The sequence below is a fragment of the Stenella coeruleoalba genome, assembly GCF_951394435.1.
Source record: "Stenella coeruleoalba genome assembly, chromosome: 11".
NCBI classification, from domain to species: Eukaryota; Metazoa; Chordata; class Mammalia; order Artiodactyla; family Delphinidae; genus Stenella; species Stenella coeruleoalba.
The window spans coordinates 74190945-74207259 of NC_137157.1; the positions used below are offsets into that span (position 1 = coordinate 74190945).

The following is a 16315-nucleotide window of genomic DNA, read 5'->3' on the forward strand; positions in this document are numbered from 1 at the left end:
TAGTTGGTCTGAATCTGCCTTTGTCAAGATTAATTTAAAGAAAGGTGGAGAAAGTTCATCTTTCATGTCGGATAACGTTCAGTTTGTTCAACTGAACAGAATTTGAATTTGGGAAGAAAGTGAAACAATCCTTCTGCACATCCCCATCACAGTTGTTAGTTCTTGATTATTAATTCATAACAGCTGTAGAAAAGTTATCTAAGATGGTATCACTATGTGTGTATGTGTAGCTTTCTTTGACATGCACATATGTTTTCTATGTATCTTTGATGTGCTAGTTAAGATTTCCACATTAACATCTGATTTATCTGTCATTCACAACTTTCAGAAAGGTGGCAGAATGAAATAAGGACATTTTCCAAGAATATATTTCAGTAGTACTAGGGCATATGCATTGGGAAGTGTCATGAGATGTTACTACTAACTCATGAAAATTTGCAGCTGTGCCTTTTTTATACTATCTGGGTTTCTTGAAATCCTGTTCTTTTTTGTCTACTTCTAAAACATAAAATGAGAGCTACAGTAACACTTCCTAAGCAAAATGTCTCAAGGATTTATATGTGATAGCTTTATGAATACTCTGTCAAGAGAAATTTCATGTGAATTCAGTTGTGGTGTTGTTGTTGTTTTTTAACTTTGACTCATGGTTGCTTCTTTTTTCTCTAACATTAGGCTTCAAAAACTATTAAAGGTAAAGTAAATAAATTTTAAAAAATAGAAAGGTAACAATTACTGATGAAGATTTATTTTAATTTTATGACAAATCATTTATCAGAGTCTTCAAGAAATCTGTTTTAGCCTAAAGTTGTAGTATTGCTAGCAACTTTCTTTAAAACTTTTATTAGCTAATATTTTCAAAATACATAGAATGTGGCCCTTGGCATAATAAGTATACATTATAATATGAATGAAAACGTTTAAGAATCATGGGAATGAACAAGCTGTTATCCACAGTAAATGCACAGCTGTGTTTTAAGTTAGGCTATTGATTGTGAATTACATGATAATCTGCTGTGCTGTTTTGTCATTGTTTTTAATTGTGGAAAGTTGAAATTGAGCTCTATGAGTTCAATGATAGTGTTTGCTTTGCTCCCATTTTCTGTTGATCACTTAACACAGTTGTTGACTATCAGAAGATGCTCAATAAATAATTGTTGAATTGTAGTTTTTTAGATGGAAAAATCCAAATGGTGTGATAATAGGTTAAGGGACTATCACAACCATGAAATGATTTGTGAGCCATCATATTTCCCTTCTGATTAGAATACTGTTGATTCAACACAGTAAAGGAGTGAGATTCTTTCTGATATGCAGAATGAAACAAGGAAGTAATCAAATCTTGAAATCAATTAACCACCAAATATGCATCAACAATTGTTTTACTTGTTGAGATTTTCTGTTGCACCATGATTATCAAATGGTCTTAGTTATCATTTAGTGCTAAATGCACCTGTCTTTTGTATTGTTTTGGAATGTCCCAAGCTTCAAGCTTCATAGGTACTCTTGGTACAGCCTGGCTCCCCGCCTTCTTCCCTCCTTTCTTTCTTTATTTCTTTTTTCCTTCTTTCTTTCCTCCCTCCCTTCCTGCCTTCCTTCCTTCCTCCCTTGCTCCTCTGTCCTTCTTTCCTTTTTCCTTCCTTTTTCCTTCCTCTTCCTTTCATTTCTTTTTAAATTTTCTCTCTCTTTTTTTTTTTTTACACTTTTTGTTGTACCTAATCTACTTGGTTTTATAATTTGGTTTGTTTAGCTAGCTAAAGGTTTCAGTAAATAAATACTTTTCTCTCATTTTTTATTCTTATATACAGTATACTTCTTCAGTTAGTAGCCATATCTTTTCTTTGCAGCTTTGCTAGGTACAACTGGCTTTGAAATGACCTTTGTATCTCTGATTATTGAAGGTTTTTTAATCTACAACTAATGCTTCTAAGGAGTTGGTATTTATGCTACACATCCTGGGCTACCTTGGCAAATATATTAGAAACAGTCATAAAATGAACACATTCATCCAACAAACACAGTGATGTTCTAATATGTAGAAAGTAGACACTGCTATAAGAGAGAGTTGAGCCAAAACAAGGTGTCTATCCCTAAAACCTAAGGAAGATTGAACCAGACACAACTGCTATATTGACTTTTATAATGTGCTAAAAGCCATGTTCTTGAAGCTTAGAGTTATTTTTCATTCCTAAGGAAGTGTTATTTGAGTAAAAGAACATAAAAAGGCATTTATAACAATTATCTTGTGATTTATGTATATAACATAAGTGATAGAAGAAGGACAGATTTGCCCAAGCATGAGACTATGCCCTGGCATCTTTATCGTTAAGGATATCTGTATAGTATCATTTTTCAGTTTGTAACATAATAATCACTATCCTTTATTGTGGTTTTATTATAACCAGACAGTTCACAAATATTTAATTGTACAATTAGAGTAGCATAGAGTTTATAAATATGGTCTTGGAGGTTACATGTGAATTTGAATTCCAGTACTGGCATTTATTACTTATGTGGAAAGTTAAGTTTTATGAGCATAGATTTCCTCATCTATAAAAGGAGAATACTAGTACCTTCCTTTAAAAATTATTATGAGGTTATTTGATAAAAGCTATATAAAAACACATTCTATATGTATATGTTTTATATATATATATATGTGTGTCTGTATGTATATATATATACATATATGTATATATATATATATACACACACACACACACACAAAGATAATGTTTCATGTAGTTTTTCTGTCCGTCCTTGCTTAATTGTTATGTGCCAGGTACCTGCCTTCTGAGAGTTCTAAAACTTGGCTAATGTCAGCAACTGGGTTGCTGAAATTCAAACCCCGTCCTTTCAGACTCAAAAGCTAATAAACCCTTTCTAATATACCATACTATACCCTATATTATAGTCACTTTCTCTCTAGCAGCAGAATGAAAAAGCAATGTCCTGATGGTGACTGTTCTTTTCAGTTCCTCAAAGGGATTTATTATCTCAAAATATTCTCCCAAATGTTTCACTGATTCTTTTTCTAAAAGTTTTATGTGCTAAAAGTGTTATGCTCCAAATTAGCCTATATTCTTAGCCTCTAAACCTAATTTCTACTCTGAGAAAAAAATTACCATATAGCTATAAAGAGAATCTATATTAGTTTTTATTAATGTAAAGCAACAAAGGTTGTTTATTCTTTAGGGAAAAAACGTGAATTTGTTTCAACACCTGAGCAGTATTAAGGATTTTTCAGCTGAATTTTTATAGAAAGAAGGAAATGTTACTATACTTTATACTAAGAGAACTACAAGGGACCCTATAGTGCCATACCCATCATCATCACCATCCTCTTCATCATCACACCACCATTTAAATAACAGCTCAAACTTCGAAGTGTTAAATCAATTGTACAGTGTATCAAAATTAATTTGTTATTTAAAATAATCTAAGCAACCATGTTTTCAAATTATTTACTTTTTAAATTAAAAATTATTTTGTAAATTAGATATGACAACAGGTTATCCCAGTAATTATATCATTGTCACTTATTTGTGTTTTTATGCCTTCTTTGGTGAGAAAGTGGAATTACATATAGAAAGACTTAGAGGTATATCCAAAAGAGTGAATTTTTAATGCGAATGCCACCTCCTTGGTTTCTACCGAAAAAAAAAACCCACTAATACAGTAAAATAATTTTGGGTAACTACCATGTGCTGAAATTTTTAAGTATATATAACAATTTCATCTATATAAATATTTATCCATATCTATAAATACTCGCAAGTATACAGGAATGCTGTGAGCACTGAGCACTGATCAGTATTTGAAATACTTGAGTTCTGAAGACAGCAAAAGAAAATCCTGTGTTTTCAGGATTGTTGGAATTAGTTTAAGGAACAATATTATTAGACATTATTTTAGCAATGCCATACTTTTAAGGACATAATAATTTCACATCGACTACAGAATAGTTTTGAAAAGAAACTAATAATAAATGTTGACATTGGAGACTGGCAAATAATTATTTATAGTTTGACTTCATTATGAGCTCCTCACTTAGTTATTGTGCTTTCAACTAGGAGCTATTTTTATTCCTGATGCTTTATTTTGTATTTTACAGTTGCATGATCGTAAAGGTATTTTGCCAGGTTCTTAGCTTGTAAAACTGCCTAACTGATACTAATCAGTGTGTGCTGTAACATAGTTGCTAGTAATAACATTTAAGAAAATTAGTGATGTTAAAAATGTAACAAAAATGGAAATCAAACTTCTTTTTATGAGGTTATTCAGTTATTAATGATTCTAATTTACTTATATTTTAGAACACAAATCAATTTCACAGTGGCTATTGATTTTACTGCATCAAATGGTGAGTATTATGACTATCCCATATTAAAAATTATCAGCAATTACATTAAAAAATAAATATTTATTTTCTTGAGGTTTAGATGTTTTCTTTCCATGAATACATACTTCTGAAGTGTTTCCTACAAACTTCAGATAACTTTTCTTTTTTCAATATTATGAAATAGTTCAGGTATACAAAAGACTATAAGAAATACAACAAAAGTGCATAATAGTCCCATTCAAATTTATTAAATATTGAAATATTGTCTTTTTTGTTTTACATATTTTTAAAAGGAAAATTTTAGATCTAGTTAAGCTCGTTGTGTACCCTGCCCCATTTTTTTCTACACTCCCTTCTTCTCCATGCATAACTACAATTCTGAAGTGTGTCTAACTATAATCCTCATTTTTATAGTACTTTTCTGTGTATTAATTTATACAAATGTAATTCAAATACATGTACAGTAGCTTAGTTTACTTTTACTCAGTTATTTTTAAGAATTACTTATGTTAACACATTTATATTTAATTAATTCAGATGGACCATCATATAACACCCCATGTATGGATATTCCTAATTTGTATATCAAACATTTTAAGAAAGGAAAGAGAGTGGACTTTTAACTATATTTTGAAGTGACTTTGTTTCAAACAGAACAGTCATTTAAAATCAGTTATTATATATCATAAGAACATGAGTCTCATTATTATTTTATTTTTACTAGATCTCTACTGGCGTATAATTGCTTCACAATACTATGTTTGTTTCTGTTGTACACAAAAGTGAATCAGCCATATGCATACATATGTCCCCATATCCCCTCCCTCGTGAGCCTCCCTCCCATCCTCCCTATCCCACCCCTCTAGGTCATCACAAAACACCGAGCTGATCTCCCTGTGCTATGCTTCTGCTTCCCACTAGCTAACTATTTTACATTAGGTAGTGTATATATGTCGATGCTACTCTCACTTTGCCCCAGCTTCCCCCTCCCACCCCGTGTCCTCCAGTCCATTCTCTATGTCTACATCTTTATTCCTGCCCTGCAACTAGGTTCATCAGTACCATTTTTTTTTTTTAGATTCCATATATATGTGTTAGCATATGGTATTTGTTTTTCTCTTTCTAAGTTACTTAACTCTGTATGACAGACTGTAGGTATATCCACTTCACTACAAATAACTCAATTTCATTTCTTTTTATGGCTGAGTAATATTCCATTGTGTATATATGCCATATCTTTTTTTTTAACATCTTTATTGGAATATAATTGCTTTACAATGGTGTGTTAGTTTCTGCTTTATAACAAAGTGAATCAGTTATACATATGTTCCCATATCTCTTCCCTCTTGCATCTCCCTCCCTCCCACCCTCCCTATCCCACCCCTCTAGGTGGTCACAAACCACCGAGCTGATCTCCCTGTGCTATGCAGCTGCTTCCCACTAGTTATCTATTTTACGTTTGGTAGTGTATATATGTCCATGCCCCTCTCTCACTTTGTCACAGCTTACCCTCCCCCCTCCCCATATCCTCAAGTCCATTCTCTAGTAGGTCTGTGTCTTTATTTCCATCTTACCCTAGGTTCTTCATGACCTTTTTTTTTTTTTTTGATTCCATATATAGGTGTTAGCATACGGTATTTGTTTTGCTCTTTCTGACTTACTTCACTCTGTATGACACACTCTAGGCCCATCCAATTCACTACAAATAGTTCAATTTCGTTTCCTTTTATGGCTGAGTAATATTCCATTGTATATATGTGCCACATCTTCTTTATCCATTCATCTGTCGATGGATATTTAGGTTGCTTCCATGTCCTGGCTATTGTAAATAGTGCTGCAGTGAACGTTGTGGTACATGGCTCTTTGAATTATGGTTTTCTCAGGGTATATGCCCAGTAGTGGGATTGCTGTGTAATATGGTAGTTCTATTTTTAGATTTTTAAGGAACCTCCATAGTGTTTTCCATAGTGGCTGTTTCCATTTACATTTCCACCAACAGTGCAGGAGGTTTCCCTTTTCACCACACCCTTGAGTCTCATTTTTTAACTTTTACCAGAAGTTGCCATTAGTTTATATATTTATCTAGTTTTCTTTTCAAATTGTTTACGTGCTGTAACTCTCACATTAAATTCACTTCACATTTCTCTCACATTCACTCACATTTCACAAAATAATAGAATTTTTAGGTAAGAGATCACTTACTCCAACCATCATCCTTTTTTTTTTTTTTTTTTTTTTGCAGTACAAGGGCCTCTCACCGTTGTGGCCTCCCGTTGTGGAGCAAGGCTCCGGACATGCAGGCTCAGTGGCCATGGCTCACCGGCCCAGCCGCTCTGCGGCACGTGGGATCCTCCCAGACCAGGGCACGAACCCGCATCCTCTGCGTTGGCAGGCGGACTCAACCACTGCACCACCAGGGAAGCCCAACCATCATCCTCTTATACAAATAAGAAAACTCAGATCTAGAAAAATCCTTTTACTAATCAACACATTTTGACTTGTTAGCAGTAGAGTTACAGATAGAGATGAGGAAACCAAATTCTAATTTAGCTTATCTTTGACTACATGATAAATTTATTTTCCAATATTGTGGCTTCAAGTTAATGATTTTTGCACGTGTTTTATTTAGTAATATAGGAAACATATACACCAAAATCCAACTGGATTAAAATGTTAGCTTTCATTTATTGATGAACATTAGCACCACTAGAAGGGCGAGAATTTTTATTCAATACAAGATACAAACTACTGAAACTGACTTAAGAAAATAGACAATCTGAACAGACCCATAAAAACTATCCACAAAGTTTATGTGGGCCCAGGTATAGATAGCTTCACTGATGAACTCTATTTAAAGAGGAATTAATGCCAATTCTTCACATATTGGAAAAGGAAGAGGAAGGAACACTTTCCAAAAGTGGAAGAGGAAGGAACACTTTCCAACTCATTTTAAGAGGTATTACCTTGGTACCAAAACCAGACAAAAGCATCGTAAGAAAAACTAAAGAACAATATCTTTTATGGATATAAAAACCCTTAACAAAATACTAGCAAACTGAATCCAACAACATATGTAGAGAATTATATACCCTGACCAATTAAAATTTATCCCAGGAATGCAAGGTTGACTTAATATTCAAAAATCAAATAACGTCATACACTGTACCAATAGAAGAAAATGTAAAAACCACATGGTCACTTCAATTGATATAGAAAAAGAATTTGACAAAGTCCAACATACTTTTATAATGAAACCACATAAACTAGGAATAGAAAGTGACTTACTAACCTTATGAAGGGAAAATATAAAAACTTATAGCCAACATCATACTTAAGGGTGAAAAGCTGGATGCTTTCACCTTAAGATGAGGAGAAAGACAAGGATGTCTGCTCTTGCTCACCTTAAGATGAGGAAAAAGACAAGGATGTCTCACCTTAAGATGAGGAAAAAGACAAGGATGTCTTGCTACTTCTATTTTACATTGTACTGGAGGCCAGGGCAATTAGGCAAGAAAAAAAATAAAAGACATCCATATTGGAAAGGAAGAGGTAAAACTATTTTTATTTGCAGGTGATATAATCTTTTATGTAGAAAATCCTAAGGAATCCACTAAAAATCTATTAGAACTGTTAAATGAGTTCAGCAAGATTGAAGGATGGAAGATCCATATATAAAAATCAATTCTTTCTCTATACACTTCCAATGAACAATATGAAAATGAAATTAAGAAAACAGTTCTATTTACAGTAGTATCAAAGGGCATACAGTACTTAGGAATAAATTTAACAAAGTGAGTGCAAAACTTATACCCTAAAATTATATTCTGAAAAAATTTTGAAAGAAATTAAAGATCTAAATTAGTTGAAAAATATGCTACATTCATTGATTAGGAAATTCAACATTGTTAATATGGCAATATTTTCCAAAGAGATTGACAGATTCACTGTAATTTCTATCAAAATCTGAAAGGCCTTTTTTGAAGAAACAGATAACTGACCCAAAAATTCATTTGGAATTTAAAGGGGCCCAGAAGAACCAAAGCAGATTTGAAAAAAATAGAACAAAGTAGGAAGATTCATACTCATTTTTGAAACTTAGTACAAAGCAACAGTAATCAAGGCAGTGTAAGTCTGGCATAAAGATAGATATATCGATCAATGAAATAGAATTGAGATTCCAGAAATAAACCCATGCATCTAAGGTTAACTGATCTTGAGAAGGGTACCAAGATAATTCAATGGGGGAAGAATAGTCTCTTCAACAAATGGTACTGGGACAACTGGATAGCCACAGGCAAAAGAATGAAGTTGGACCCTTAATAGATCAAAAATCTAAATGTAAGTGTTAAAATTATAAAGCTATTAGAAGAAAACATAGGGATATATCTTCATGACCTTGGGTTTGACAATTGATTCTTAGATATGACACCAAACATATGAGCAACAAGAGTAAAAAAATAAATAAATTGAACTCCATCAAAATTAAAACTTCTTTATGCGCCATAGAACATAATTAACAAAGTGAAAAGACAAACCCCAGAATGGGATAAAATATTAGCAAATCAAATATCTCATAGAGGACTTGTATCTAGAATATATAAAGAACTCTTATAACTCGAAAACAGACAGCCCAATTAAAAGTGGTATTCCAGTTATTCAGAAAAGCTATACAAATGACCAGTAAGCACATGAAAAGGTACTTGGCATGCTTACATATCAGAAAACACAAATCAAAATAATAATGAGATACTATTTCACACCCACTAGGATGACTATAATCCAAAAGTCAGAAAACAATAAGCGTTGTGAGCATGTGAAGAAGTTGGAACCCTCATATACTGCTGATGAGAATGTAAAATGGTGCAGCCACTTTGGAAGACTCTGGCAGTTCTTCAAGTTGTTAAACGTAGAGTTACCATATGACCCAGCAGTTCCACCCTTGATATATATGCAAGAGACATGGAAACCTATATCCACACAGAAATTTGTACATGAATGTTTATAGCAGCATAATAGCCAAAATGTGGAAACAACCCAAATGTCCATCAACTGATAAACTGATTTTAAAATGTGGTATATTCATACAATGGAATATTATTTGGCAATAAACAGGAATGAAATATGAAGTGCCAAAACATGCTACAACACAGATGAACCTTGAAATCACTATACTAAGTGAAACCTAGTCACAAATGACCATATACTGTGTAATTCTATTTACATGAAATGTCCAGAATAGGCAAATTAAAGAGACAGAAAGTAGATTAGTCATTGTTTAGTGCTGGGCTGGATGGAGTAATAAGGGAATGATTGTAAATAAGTACATTTTTTTGAGGTGATGAAAATGTTCTAAAATTGACTGTATTGATGGTTCTGCTTATTTGTAAATATACTTAAAATAATTGAATTGTACATTTTAAATGGGTTAACTATAAGTTATATGAATTATATATCAATGAAGCTTTTTAAAAGAGCCTATTCAAGGGCTTCCCTAGTGGCGCAGTGGTTGAGAGTCCGCCTGCCGATGCAAGGGACATGAGTTTGTGCCCCGGTCCGGGAAGATCCCACATGCCACGGAGCTGCTGGGCCCGTGAGCCATGGCCGCTGAGCCTGCGCGTCCGGAGCCTGTGCTCCACAACGGGAGAGGCCACAACAGTGAGAGGCCTGCGTACTGCAAAAAAAAAAAAAAAAAAAAAAAAAAAAAAAAGACAGCCTATTCAAGTGTTTTGTTTTGTTTTTTTTTTACAAAGGCGTAGTGTACATTTAAAACAAAATCAGGTATGTTTGAAAATATTCAGTGTTTAAAATATTTCAAAATCCTTAAGCGGAGTTATAACTAAGAGTAAGGGCTATGGAATCTGCCTAGATTCATATTCTAGTTTGACCAATTATTACTGTGTGATTTGGTCAAGTTATTTAATCTGAAAGTTATTTGATCTGAAAAATAGGTGTAATAAAAGTACCCGTGTCATAGGTTTGTTGAAAAAGGATTAAGTGAGATATGAAGTAAGTTCATGTTACATTCTATGCTATTATAATTATTATTGTTATTAGCTAATAACTCAATGTTACCAACCTACTACAAGTTCATTTTTCTATATGCATTGCTGCTGTTACAGAGCTGGTACAAATATGGTCCCAGATTCAAGGAATTGCCAAATTTTGTGGTACAGAACACAAGGGCATAAGAGTAGGAGAGGAAAGACAATAAGGGCTGGAATAAATAAGGAAGGTTGTCTTATGCATGTGAGGAGGAGGAGGAGAAAGTGAATTTCAGGATAGGGTGGCAAAGTGAGAGGTAGGGATGGAAAAGAAAACATCATTAGTGGTATAGTGAAGAGATTGGTCTCGATGAAGATGCTACAAAGAGATAGGAAACATCTTTGAATGGGTAGGATTGGGCGCTTCTGTGCATGATAGGCTAAGATGTTTAGTTATGCTGGGGTATTAATAGCATTTTTATTTTAGCTTTAAGTTGTGGTTTTCTTAGAGAAATAGAATTAGTTGCATATTGCAACGAATGGGTAACAATTCTTCTTACATTTGAGAGTTGTGTTAAATAACAACTTGGTAGTGGTATCGTTTAGTTGTGGCTCCAGTAGGCTTTTGAACAAGAGGCAAAATCCCTGCTTTAGAAAGAACTGTCAAAGAAAAATTGCACCAGATAAGTTAAACAGGCAATGAAGACTTGTTTCAGGATTTTTGCAATAGAAATCAAAGCTATTGCAATGAAAGAAATTGAACTCAATTCCTCCAAAGCAAAAGGTGAGAGGGTTTTTAAGTGCTGTGATGAACTAGTGGTTAAGTACTGAGAGATTGGAGGGGAAATTGGTCTGTGTGATTAGGCCATCTGTGTTTACTAATTAGCACTTACTGAAGGTAGGCTCCTGCTCTCCCATGGAGACTAGGCAACAGAGGTGATATTTTTCTTGGTTATTACATTTCAAAGAGATGGCTCCCACGTCCCTGAGGAAGACAGTCCTGGATTGTAGAGGATTTACGCCTCAAAGGAACAGAGAAGGAATTCACAATTCCAAGTTTTCTAAAGTAAATGTTCTAAGAGACAGGAGGTCAGGGACAACCTTTCTTAAGTTTAGGCAAGCTGAGGGGAACATTAGGGCCCATCTTGGACAGAAGACACTTTTTTAGAAATTTTGTCATTTGGCTCTTGAATGCTGATAACTCTTTGGAAAAATAAATGCATGTACACAATGAATTATCTTGAAACCAAAATTGGTCTGGGTATTATTATATGCATTATAAACCAAAGGGAGATCTTTATTTTGTTTCTCTCTGGATCTCAAGTGGTTATTATTATTTTTTCCCTATCAAAAAAGAACTATGCCTTGAGGCATTTCTTCTTTGGACAATGTTTTAATGTAGAATTGAGCTTTATGAGCTGTTACAAGTCCCATTTAATTTCCATTTTCACTTAAGAAACTAAAGGGACTTTCAGGCTGCCTTTGTGCTGATAATTAGGGCAACTGAATGTGAATCTCAATGTGTTTGAGTGGTAGCACATATATTACTTTCTGTCTCATACTCATTCAAATGAAACATCCTACATTTGTGGATGACCCAGACAATAATAACAGTAGTAGTTAAACTTTACTTTTCTATGGTACTTTATAATTTTTAATCACTTCCACACACATAATCTTATTTTGTCTTCCCAGTAAATACTGTGGTAGGCTTTATAATGGGAATTATATAGTTGTCCTGCAAATGGCAAGACCCGACTTCAAGCCTTTTGACTCCTAGCTAAAAGTTTAGTTAGAAACTCTGAATAATTTTTCAGCTCTAGATATTTAATTAGCATGAATTTGAAAATCTCTACACTCTCCTCTTTAAAAGTGATTAAATTGAGATATGTCTCAAATATTCAATTTATGTTTGTGATACAACTTTAAGAAGGCCTCATAATTATTGAAGCCTATTACATCAGTTGGGTCCTCTGATTATAGCATAAGGATTCAAACTAAAGGCACACAATTTTTAAAAATAAGATTACAATAAAATACGATTAACAAAAATACTTTTATGCTTCTTCTGTGGCTGAAACTCAAGAATAGCCTATGACATTGACAATGAGAAATAATTTTTGAAAAAATCTGCATATGCTTTAGCATATCTTGGGGAAACTTTCTACATATCTGATCTAATTTAATAAATATCTCTGTGTCAATATTTATCCAAAAGAAGATATTTAACATACTATGAATATAGGCAGAAAACATGATTTTTAATATTTAAACCTGAAATAGTTATCAAGAAATAAGTCCCAAAAATTATATCTTTAGCCTGATCACTCGTGTTTGAAATATTTTTTTCTGTCATCAGGCAACCCTACCCAGCCCACTTCTCTCCACTACATGAATCCTTATCAACTGAATGCCTATGGTATGGCACTGAAAGCAGTGGGAGAAATCGTTCAAGATTATGACAGTGATAAAATGTTCCCAGCTTTAGGTTTTGGTGCAAAACTGCCTCCAGATGGAAGGATATCTCATGAGTTTGCTTTGGTAAGAATACATTGAAAGAATTGATATTTTGAAAAAAATAATGTGTTGGATCTTTTCATTGGCTTGCTGCTTATGCTCTAATTACTCATGTAGCAACTTCTTATGACTATACACTCAGCTTAATTTTGGTGAATGATTGATTTAGGAATGTGATACTAATGGGAAAAAAGACAGTTAAGTAGATTAGCAGTAAATCTACCTAAAGTGCATCTGATCTATAAATAGGAGCTCTATTCTGGTTATCTATTGCTGCATAACACCTTCTGTTATATTCGTGATATGTGGGTCAGGAATTTGAGCAGAATACAATGGGGGATGGTACATTCTTCAGGATGTCTGGGGCCTCACCTGGGATGCCGTGATTGGCTAGAGATGGCTGGAATTGTTCTACTAGAGCCATATATCTGGGTTTTATTTTGGCTGTTGGTTAGATTCCTCAGTTCTTCTCCATGTCATATCTCCTGGAGCTAGTATGTCCCCTAAGATGGCTCATTAGCTTATGTCTGATGCCTGAGCTAGGATGGCTGAAATAGCTGGGTTGTCTAGGCATCTTTCCTTCATTCTACATACAACTTGTCCATATGGTTATCACAGACTTCATCATAGTGTAGTGGTCTCAAGGTAGTCATATTTCTTACACAGCAACCAGCTTTCCCAGAGTGAGTATTCTAAAAGGCTGGGGCAGAAACTGCAGGGCCTTGGAAGTCCCAGAAAGTTATTTCTCCTACATTCTCTTGGTCAAGCAAGTCACTAAGTTCATCCCAGTTTCAAGGTAGGGGAAACACCTCTCAATGGGAGGGGTATCAAAGAATGTGTAGCTATCCTTAATCTTCCATCTTCTAAAATGTCATTTCTTTTCAAATATAAAGGATTAGTTATGACTGGAATTTTTTTTCAAATGTGAAGCAATAATTATGGCTATAATTAATTATGTTTTCAATATAATGGAGTAAATATTACTGGAATAAATATTTTTCTTTTTAATGTTTCATTTACATAAATCTACTCCTGCTGTATTATTACAAGTAAGCAATGTACTACATTCTACCTTTAAAATAAATTTCACACAGATGGTGCTTATACACCTAATCAGTCTTATTCTCACTTGCACTTTCTAATGAAATAATGGGAAACTCAATGGAGGAATGGTTAGATATCATTTTGGAAAAAATTTAGATTTTCCTAACAGAAATGCCTCCCTACCCTACCCTATATATTGTAAAAGTAAACTCTTCCATGCCCAATATTTTTGTAGATCTTTTTTCATTGTTTTTATTCTTGTTACAAAAGTAATATATATATATTTTAAGTTCTGCAAGAAAAATAGAAATAAACAATAATGCAATCATTTATTAAGTAATTACTGAGTATCAAGCCAGGTACTTTATACTCATTTCTTACATAATCTTCATAAAATTCTTATCGGATAGGTGTATAACAACTGTCACATCACACTAGTCTATCAAGAGCCACTCATATTAAATACAGTGAAAAGAGTACCCCCAGGAGTTGTATAATTTAGCTCAGAGTCACAGAAGTTAATCAGGTTTACAGAGGACAGGACTTGAACCCAGGTCAGTCTTATTTTAGAATCCACATTCTTAACCACTACTAAACCACTTTTTATAAAAGCATCTGTAATAATCCCACATCTCAGATATGTCCTTTATGAACACCATTATGTGTGTGTATATATATATATATATATATATATACACACACACACACACACACATACATACATATACACACATACCCCCCCCAGAAGCTTTCATATGATTAGAGTTCATCTTCCTTAAATATATTTTAAGAGCTATATTTTAACTTTTTTCCCTAAACTTATTCTTGCTTTTTCTATTCCACACAATTTCGGGGAAGGTTGCTCGAGGTTTTAATTCTTCCTCTGTGAAATATCCCACATGCCACAACCACCAATGTCATATAAAAATGAATATCTGTTGAGATTTTGTTATGCCTTAGAGAATTAAATTCTCCCAGAAACTTATAAGACCATGAAAATCACTCATGTGCTCCTGAGTCTTAAGTGCCTCAGGAAAAAGGCCATGAACTATTTTAAGGCTTAAGAAAAGGAATAATTATGTTAAACTAAATGATACTGATTAATTTTCCTTCCATAAGTTTCTTCTCACCTTTGTGTGTGATTGTTTTTTCCTTTTTCTCTCCCTCTAATTTTCTGCTTTTCCTACCTCCACCTTCATTCCTTGTAACCAAACCTATGCAAAGGAGGGACCTTTTTATTAGTTGCATCTTAAAAGATTCTTTGAAACCAACTCAAATATTTATAGGATGGAGATCATAACCCTTTAAATTCATGAAAAATAGTTTCTAAAATTGATGAGACAACAATGATGATGTTGATGATGATGATAATGCCTCACCTTTAATGTTACCTAATAATTATATGACTTTAATTTTTTTCAAAGCACTTTTGTTTTCTTGAATAAGTAAGAAAGGCAAAGGTTAAGTAGGTCTTCAGAGAGATAGTGCTCCATTTGATTTTTGTGTTAACTTCAGCCTAAATAACTGCAATGTATATCTGTAGGTGCTGAAAATGGCAAATAGAAAAACTTCAGTCCATGTCAATCTGGCAATTAGTGTACTACCTAATATTACCAAACCCTCATATTTCCATGGTAAGAATTTGTGATATGTATTCACAGTCATTAATCTGTTTATCACCCCAAATTCAAATAATCTTTCAGATAGCAAGGGAGGCCTTTAAAAAAAATTTAAAATCCCTAATTGTGATTTTGAGGCTAGCACAGATGTTGAAATTGAGCTTTACTCAATCAAAAGGATTTAAGGTAAGCCCCAGCTTTTCATTTGAAATATGTGTAAGAATAGATATAGTGGAAAAAGAAAAGGGAATAGAAAAAGAAAGGAAAAATATACTAATATCACCACATTAGCACTTTTGGTTGTGGAAAGAATGTCATGTCTCATGATGATTCTTGATGACTCCTTATAGTGTAAGGCTTTAGAGGAAGTATATCTAATGGGCATGTAGCCAGTGACCCTTAAAAGAAGGTCTTCTGTGTTGATCAATAGAGAGAAATGCTACATCTGTCCAAGTGATTTCTCCTACCAAATATCTAAAATCACTGGCATACTTTTCACTTATTTTGGCAATTATAGAAATCGAGCAATTTAATATTTATATGTACACATTTTCTTCCAACTAAATTCAACAGTATAATCACCAAAGGTCTTTAACACTGCATGCAGAAAATAGAAGCTCAATAGATATTTGTTTATTGAATAAAAGGAAAAATTCTCTCAACTTTCCCCTGTAGTAAGCAGTCAGTCTCTGGGCAGCTACAGATACATTTCAAAGAGTAAAGCAACAGCTCCTAACAGCTCTCTTCAGCATTTTGCAGCATGTTAGCCTCACTGAAAATTGTTATAGGCTATAGGTAGCAACAGAGACTTTGAA

At 33.6% G+C, this 16315-nt stretch overlaps 1 protein-coding gene across 1 annotated transcript in view; it reads left to right on the top strand.

The window, feature by feature from the left end:
- The window catches only part of LOC307193751 (copine-8), a 195098-nt gene that overhangs the window by 136035 nt on the left and 42748 nt on the right, over nt 1–16315 (top strand). Inside the window, exons 9-10 of the mRNA XM_079936161.1 lie at nt 4314–4360; nt 12680–12861. Of these exons, the coding sequence (XP_079792287.1) occupies nt 4314–4360; nt 12680–12861 (229 nt within the window). The remainder of the gene's footprint in view (nt 1–4313; nt 4361–12679; nt 12862–16315) is intronic.